Genomic DNA, 8,716 nt, shown 5'->3' with positions numbered 1-8,716 from the left:
TCTTCTTTTTCTTTTTTTTCAGTTATTTTATTATTTATTTTGTATTTTTTGAGGTCATTTCTTGTTAAGTTGCTGTTTGATGGCTTTCCATGTTTTTAAAAGATCCAACAAATTCTGAAAGGTTAAAAAGTATTAATTACAAAATATTTTATTAAACTAAAACTCAATAAAGATACACACAACAGAGTTGATGACTTTTTATTATACTTTTACTTTTTTATTTTTTCTGCCTTTTCTGACTGGCTTGTTAGGAGTCCACGACTCCGAGGAGATCCACAGAAATCTTATTTGTAATAAGTCTGAAAATGCACGTTCATATAATTAGGATAGGTAAATCAGTATATTTGTTTAAAATATCGAAAACCCTTGTTCTACAGTAACAATGTACAAATCGTACAAAAAATAAAATGTAGAATTTCCCGTCGTACACAGTTGTAGTCAATGTGAAATATAAAAATGTAATCCTTATGTGACGTTTGTGTTTATGTGAGTGTTATTGGGAGTTAAACTTTGTCACAACAGGCCACCCTGTACGAGATCTGATCCACTCAAAGTAATGAGCCACCTGAAAGAAAACACATCAACAGTATTATTATTAATATTCATATATCAGCTGTACAGAACAAGAGTTTAACTGTCCTTTTAGCCTCCATCAGGTGTCAGAGCGCATAAAACAGCGTTAACACAGAGCTTGTTGATAAAAAAGTGTCACACCCCGACGGCGGTCCCCGATAAGACCTTAACGTCATAAAGCTCTAGAAACGTCCTAAAATCCGTCATAAAGGTCCAGAAATGATCTCTGATCTAAAGTCTTAATCTTTCTTAATGTCTCCAAGAAATGTCTTTGAGACGTACTCAGTAAATGTCATCGTAATCTACTCATAAAATTTCGGATGATCAGACGGAGGTTTTTTTAGATGGTAAATATACAGTAAAGATTTTTTTACCTGTGTATAAACTCCTGGAGAGTTTTGCCGGCCACAGCCCCTCCCCCAGCTGACCACGCCCCACAGGTAAGAAACACCCAGTTCGTCCTCACACACCAGAGGACCTCCATCGTCCCCCTCACAGGCGTCCACACTGCCGTCCAGATCCCCTGCACACACACAAACCGAGCTCACGTGGCCTCTTTAATGAATAAATGCAGTAAAAACGGGGAGCTACGCGCACACGTACCTGCGCAGATCATGCCGGGTTTGAAGCTGTCGTTGTAAAATCTCTGACAGTCGTCAATGAGGGACACGCTGGCAAACTGCAGGTACAGAGACAGTCGTCCAGCTGCAGAGAGGTCAACAAGACAAATGTTAAGATGTATTTTAGGACATTTATAGGATTTCTCTATGTTATGTAATTTTAAGAAATTTCTAGGATTTGAGGGCTTCTTTCAAAAGTTCGGACATTTCTAGGATGATTTCCATGTTTCAGGACATATCTGGGCTTTGGGACATTACTAGGACTACACTGCAAGGATTTCAGGACATTTCTAGGACATTTCAAGAACTTCAGGACATTTCTAGGGTTTTTGGAAAGATTTCGGGATATGTTGAGGACTTTAGGTTATGTCAAGGATTTTAGGAAGGTTTTTTAGGACATTTTTAGGATTATTTGCATGTTTCTAGCAGGACATTTTTCAAATTTAATGACATTTTTTGGATGTTTCTTGGATTTTAGGACATTTCATTCTGTGATTTTTCCTTCTGGTGTCATAGTCAACATCATTGACACTGTCACTTTTTTTTAACTCTGTGGTGACCATGAACTAAAAACTGAAATAATAAGTTTAGAAATACATCAGAAGCAGCTGAAATGCTGACAGCAGGGTACTACCTCCATCTTGGCCCCATCCAGAGATGGTGCAGGTGTGGTTGGGATGGAAGAGCCTGGTGGTCCAGGGGACGCAGACGGGACTGACTGCAGGGTTGTCCTCCAAACATTTGTCACTGAAAGGAAGTTTCTGGAGCTGCACGAGGGCGATGTCGTTCTCACGGGTGTTGGGGTTGTACCTTTATTTGAGTCAGCGGTTGATTACGACATCATAAAAAGATCCAGTGTGATCAGGCTGTTTACATTTTTACACATAAATCCTCTTATTTGTATCTGAAGCAATGCTTTGCCAAATATGTTTTGATAATGTAGCAAAAAAACATCTGTTGTGATGAAAATTACAACATTTTGTTCTGTAACACCTGACAGAACTGGAGACGGGCATCCCTTTTCGTCTTAGTTTTTGAATATTTTCCCATCAATTCAAAAGGAACACTGCCTCAGATTCGTCTGTATGCTGACGATATTGTACTTTACTTGATCTGATGTATCTTGAAATATTTCAAGTTTGTCAATTTTGTTATTTATACTTACAGGCAGAAATCTGTCTTCCTACTTTAAAGCTTTAGAAGAGATAAACCTCATCCGCTCACAATAACTTTCGATCCAAGACACAGTTTTTATCGTTGAATTTAGATCAGATCATCTCTCTTTCTACTGCATAACCCAACATTAAATTATGTTTTAAAAACTGCAGAAACCGTTTGTAATGCTTCCTATCTCCCCTGCAGTACTTGTATTCTATTACTTTTATTTACACCATGTAAATATCATGTTAATCCAATAATAATTGTCCCTCGAGGCTTACTTGCCCTTTGCTCGTAGGTGGTGCTTTTACCACGAGAGAAAATTATTGACAGTATTCTCTTATCAAACTTATGAGGTTTCAGGCAGATCGGACAATTTACACCAAAGTTACAACAATGTATTGTTTTATGGTGACACATCAAAAAGTTGTGCCGTGCCACGGGAAAACCGTAAAAGTTTTGTGCAGTCCTTTGATAACTTTGAATCATGAAGGGGTTAGGATTGGACACACCCAATTCAAAGCTGATCAGATCAATCCTGTAGGACAAGTTCGCAAAAGTACTAGGACTGAAATCACCAAAAATCAGCACAAAAATCAGCACGGTTCGTGCTCAGGCCCTAATTAATCTTTCTCCAACTAATAATTTAAACTCCAAGCTTTATCATATATCGAGTAAACCACGATGTGCCTTTTAGGTTGAATTATGTTAAACTGATATAATAAATGAATAACATACAGCGAGTGGACGTGGACGTCCTTAACAGGAACGAGATCTGTCGAGAGCTCAGCTCTGGTCCTCTTCCACAGAGAAAACTTCACAATCATTGTAGCGAGGTTTGGCCTGCGGGAGAGAAATGTGCTAAAATCACAATCAGTCTCAAGATAACGCTGAACGTCCGAGTTCACTGCACAGAAAACCTGACAGATAATTGATAAATTACCTTCGGTTGGTGCTGCTGTCTTGACCAGAAACGGCGTCTTTGGGGATGGAGAGAGACGGGTTTTGCCTGTCAGAAAGAGAAAGGTGATGGGCTTATTTTAAATAATGACAGTTTATTTGCTCTATTAAAAGTTATATTGTTTTTGTGTAATTAAACTACATATCTTGAATGTTAATTGCCAAATGCCAATAAAAAGAAAATTACAAAATAAATAAGGTAGATATCTCTCCGTATGTGCCCTGCCCTAAAAAGGCTGTCTGAAGTTTGTTTTAAAGCAGGCATATTTGTCCATTTGTCCCATGTGGATAAGAATAATAAAAACTGAAAATATAAAGAAAAATATCCCTTCAAAGTGCATATAGAACAAGTAAAAAATGTGTGATTAATATGCGGTTAATTGCAGCTTAACTATGGACAATCATGCGATTAATTGAATATTTAATCAATTGACAGCCTTAGTCATAACTCTTTTTGACCAAAACGGTACTCAGCCTTTGACGGCAGTGTAGTGGCAATTCTGACAATAAAGTTCCCAAATTCATAATTAGTTGTTTGAACCTCTGCTCGTCTCTAAAACGTCGGACAATATGACTACAACGTTTCTCCTGTTTTGTACTTCATTACAGAGCGTTGTCTTGTCGTACTTCTTGCGTCCTACCCGATGCAGTGAGCAGCAGTGATTACCCAGCAGCCTCCGATATAAGCTCCTCCACAGTGATGCCTTCTGTCCAGCTCGATAGCGACCTGCCACTGGATCTGAGTCTGCACACACACACCAGATTTACTGCAGACACACGTATTGATCGGTAGATAACTGCTGCCTCGGTCATTAGCGAGTGCTTTATGGGGCAATAAAAAGAATAAATTCAGATTAGACAGGGAGGTTCGTGTTTAACTGACCCGTTGTGCTATCTGTCCTCCCAACACTCTCTTAACTCGTACTAGTCCTCCTCCCCGCTCTTCATCCTCGACATCGACGCTGCTTGTTTTGGGAATCCCGCAGCTCAACCTGGACTCCATGTGAATTCTGCTGACCTTCGTTTCTACACAAAAATACGATTTAAACAACTGCTTCTGACAATTTCACATAAAAAATAAGAATAATGTCACGATTCACCGTTTTTTTTTTTGGTACTGCAGACTAGTTATAATAGTGTGTGTGAAAAATGCAGCAGAGGCTGAAGCAAGTTTACGTTCAATTACTACAAAAAATAGCCTGTAATCACTAATGTTATAAAACTACTATTCACTTTGACCAAATCACAGTTTCCTGCTGGTTTTCCACTTAACTACATTATAGTCTGTGACCAGTGCTCAAAAATGATTAAAATATGAAATATCTTGGTTACAGATGACTAGTTACCCTGAAAGAAATGCAATAGCTCATATAACTATTTTAATTATTTCCTGAAAGTAATGCAACTTATTTTATTTGATTAAAAGAAAAAAAATTGTACCGTATAGTTTTGTTATCACAAAACTATTAATTGCCCTAAATTCACCTTTTACTACTGTTTATAGACGGATTGTAAATGCTAAATTTGGGGGCATTAAGTAGAGTGTTTGGTTCTGCTTCTACTGACATAATGACAATAGCAAAAGAGATTATTTAAAATACAAACCATTTCGAGGAGAGATGTACTCTGGAAAAAAAAACAACAACAGAAAACATGTATCATCATCCTAATTGTCATTAAAACATTTCCAACGCCTCAGTCGCAGATTTAGTGACAGTTACCTGTGTTTGAGGGAAGAGGGAGTGAAGCCTGCAGATCTGTGCGAGATAGAAAAATATATTTATGAGAAAAGACCTGACGCCGTTTAAAGAGAAGTTTCCAGGACAAAGTTCTGCTCTGTTCAAGTCTGTGATTTTAAAAAATGAATAGACTCAGTACAATGTTGGCTTTGTACGTTTCTGCTAAAATAAGTTACATTTGTATATAAAAGTGTGGCGGACGTGCTGAAACTTTGCATTTAGACAATGCTGTGGTTAACACGTGGTCAGGTTCAGGCCTACAATATCCGGTTTTGGTGGCACAATCCCCACTGAAAATGACTAGAATAAAAGAAAAAGTCACTTTAGAGACGATGATATGAAACATACGAAGTGTATAAATGTAACCTTTCTGTGGTTTGCAGATGTAAAATACCAACATTTTCTTGTGAATGAAAGTGAGATGTTAAAGGTTAAACAGAATTTAAAATAACTGTGTGCGTATGTGGGATCAGTACTTGTGTGTTTCTTTGATTCATCTTCGCCGTCCAGACAGTCGATCTGTCCGTCGCCGACCGCCTCTTTAGGCAAACACACACCTGTGCTGCAGCGGAAAGCTTCGTTCCTGCACTCTGAAGATAAGACAAACATGGTAGTCCATAAATATAAAAGACAGAAGAGATGGAGTACATCAGCGGTTGTTACATGTGCAGAAATGTCTGAACAGCCTCGAACTGTTGTTCAAAAATACCTGGTGTGGTCGCTACAAACAAGACTGTCCCAAAGTCTTGTTAAAAATACTAGTTAAGTGCAACAAATATGAACAAATACACATACCCTTGTAAAAATAATAACCATTTTGATTTAACCCCAACAGCTTTTTGTTTTTGTGTTTTTAGTTCAGTGTATTCCCTAATACGCAGACGATGACATTTTATATCTGTCAGTTTTAGATTTAATTATTAAACATTTTAGATTTTTTGTATTTATCTTTTTTTTTCATATGTTTCACTCTTAAATTACTTGTTCATGTACTTTATTTTAATTATATTATTTGAATGTTCCTTTTTTGCTTCTAATTGCTCCAATTACGGCTGGACATGTCCCAAACTCTTGTTGAAAAAAACAGTTTGGTCACCACTAACACGCCGATTCATGTCCCAAAATATGATTACAGTCACGTTTTAACAGACTACATCAGTGTTTGCTACATCTGCGCGTGTTTGTGTATCGTGTATTTGTGTCTTACTCTTGCAGCACATTTCGTCACTGCGGTCGCCACAGTCGTCGACTCCATCACACGTCTGACTGAGGGAAACACACTTCCCGTTCACACACCTGAACTCACACTCCTCTTCTGAAACACGAACACGAACATCACCACTTTTAACGGCGTCCAGTCAAACTGCAGAGAGCAGAGAAGAATGTGCAGTTACTCACCTGATGGCTGTACGCAGGTCGCAGTGGCGATCTCCTGCTTGTCGATGGCGGTCTTGTCGTAGAGCACGCACTCCGCCAGGGAGCTCTCGTACCCTTGGCAACGGACACTCACACATTTTTCGGGCAACTGCTGGTCGTCATGGTAGCTCTTCAGAGAAATATACGACACGGTACCGGCAGACGCGGCACCGCTGTAAACACACGCTCGAGGTTAAATTCAGGTTTGAAACTGCCAACCAATCAGAGCTTAGTGAGCTACATCAAAACACATCTACGCCTACATCAAAAAGCAACAAAAAGATGCTGAACTCACAACTGAAGCATTTCATCCCCATTTAAGTTAACAGAGCACTAAACTGCGTTATGTGCATTATAAAATGTGAAATCTATCTCACAGTGGGTTTCCGCCGGCCTTGCAGGCCACGTTAGCGGCAGCCGTGTCCCACAGCTCCTGACAGACCAGAACCTCCTCGCCACCTCCTCCGGTGCTGGGAACAAAGAGCCTGATCACTCCGGTGCCGTCCTCTACTGAACCTCTGAACTTTGGTTGATCAGCTGAAATCAGAGAAAGATGAAGTTAAAAAAAAATTTTAAGAAGTGATATGAAGGTCTTCTGAGGCACCATGAGGACGCTGAAATGTGAATATTTGAAAACAAACCTGTGCAGGTTCCCCCAAAATGAGACATGAACGGCTTCTGGGTCCGACAGGAAACAGCCATCGCCTGGAAAATAAATAATCTCTAATCTGAGAACGTGTTTGTTTTTAAAGCTCAGACTTAATTTTTACGTATTTAGGCTCACAAACATTCATAGATGTTTTTCTGTATTTTCTCATATTTTGTTTTGACATAGCTTTCATCTCGCACAAAAAATCCACATTTACAAGCAAGATATTTACACAAAACCATACTTGATTACTTTTCTTCCCAAATTTTGTCTCGAATAAAAGTCTAACCATTAAAATCCATGTCCGTGTAAAGATACTTCAAGATCTTTTCTTTTGTTACGAAGCATAAAATACAAAATATCATCAAATATTGCCACAGTTACCAAAAGAGATAGAAACACAAATCAGTACGATTTTGTCAAATACTTGGTGCACATTGCTCCAGTGTGACAATTATCCATGCACGTTATCCATTTTTACAGGAATTTTAATTGAAACTCAACAGCTGTTACTCACGTTTTAATTTCAGTGCATTCACCAATACGCAGACGATGATATTTTATATCTGTCAGGTTTATGACAGATGTACTGACCTGGCAGTAGGAGCGGAGCTGCTTGTTGTCATGGGAACAGACGGGGGATAAACCTTCTGTGGGACACAGGTAAGGTGGTTTACACGAGCACTCTCCGTTTACACAGTACTGCCACGGGGGACAAAACACCAGGCCACATGATTCACGGGTCAAGCTAGCAAACAAAGAAAGAGACAGATTAAATATTGTATCCCATAAATACATTATAAAATAATAATAATAAATAAAAATGTAAAAAAAACAAAAACAAAAACACAGCACGGACTTCTTTTCGAGACACTGGATCGGTCCCAGAAAGTCGTCTGTCTTCGGGGGGGTGCTTTGTGTTGAGAGCTGCAACAGAGTGGTTGAAAAAAGGAGAATTTCAATAACAGACAAAAAATATTATACATTTGCACGTAAGAGAGCTACAATCCTGACTCCAATAGACTTTGAGCTTAACTTATACAACAAAAATAAAAATGGATTTAAATGTTCAGTCGAATGCTTTTCAAAGTCACCATATGTAATGTTCAGCCGGCTTTACTTGCATTCATCTTGGACAAAAACAGTGATTAAAACAAAAAAAACCAAAAACAAAATAGTCCCCAAAAAACAGTTGAATAGAGTTAACTCACCATGGCGGAGTAAGAGACGAGAAGACACAGCAGGACAGGAGAAACTCTGACCGACGTCATTCTGGCAAATCCAACAAACACACGCTTCCCTCCCGAGTTCAGGTTTAAATAAAAAATGAACAAACTCTGATTCTCCTGAAAACAGCCTTCGTTCTGAAGCTACGGACAGCTTTACTGCTCATAAAGGACGGATTTGACGGACAGACTGATGACGCGAGTCTCGTACAATCACTGACGATGTCACAAATCAATCATTAGCTTGTCTGGTCAACATTCACTTTTGACTTTTTGGTTTGCTGTTACAGCATTTCTGGAAAAACACAAAATTTAGACATTTAATCAAACTGTTGACCAACAACAGAGTTCCCGAACAATCAGACCGTAAAGTCT

The 8,716-nt window shown here is 38.8% G+C and overlaps 1 protein-coding gene across 1 annotated transcript; it reads right to left on the bottom strand.

Annotated features, from left to right (window-relative positions):
• Window positions 1-182: 182 nt before the first annotated feature.
• Window positions 183-8,514, bottom strand: LOC121962091 (complement factor I-like). The gene is made up of 18 exons (XM_042512286.2): window positions 8,327-8,514; window positions 7,975-8,042; window positions 7,710-7,863; window positions 7,108-7,171; window positions 6,844-7,003; window positions 6,449-6,639; window positions 6,258-6,365; window positions 5,527-5,640; window positions 5,033-5,068; window positions 4,917-4,937; window positions 4,195-4,337; window positions 3,953-4,056; window positions 3,295-3,360; window positions 3,090-3,194; window positions 1,828-2,003; window positions 1,177-1,278; window positions 948-1,096; window positions 183-565 (listed from the first exon to the last, which is right to left on the bottom strand). Exons 1-18 carry the CDS (start codon window positions 8,384-8,386, stop codon window positions 494-496), a joined length of 1,893 nt encoding a protein of 630 aa, XP_042368220.2. The 5' UTR covers window positions 8,387-8,514; the 3' UTR covers window positions 183-493.
• Between the last annotated feature and the right edge of the window lie 202 nt (window positions 8,515-8,716).

This window comes from Plectropomus leopardus, chromosome 23, assembly GCF_026936395.1.
Source record: "Plectropomus leopardus strain MGB_pleo_1.0 chromosome 23, ASM2693639v1, whole genome shotgun sequence".
Taxonomy (NCBI): domain Eukaryota; kingdom Metazoa; phylum Chordata; class Actinopteri; order Perciformes; family Serranidae; genus Plectropomus; species Plectropomus leopardus.
Note: the sequence above shows the minus strand (reverse complement) of the source record. Positions and strands in the feature narration are given on the sequence as shown.

Bases quoted from the DNA above. Each gene is read 5' to 3' on its own strand.
- LOC121962091 (XM_042512286.2), bottom strand. From the start codon at position 8,386: ATGACGTCGGTCAGAGTTTCTCCTGTCCTGCTGTGTCTTCTCGTCTCT. The intron at 7,172-7,709 runs GTCAGTACATCT...TTTATTTTCCAG, and splicing joins AGCTCCGCTCCTACTGCCAG to GCGATGGCTGTTTCCTGTCG. The intron at 2,004-3,089 runs GTATGTTATTCA...ACTCAAATAAAG, and splicing joins GACGTCCACGTCCACTCGCT to GTACAACCCCAACACCCGTG.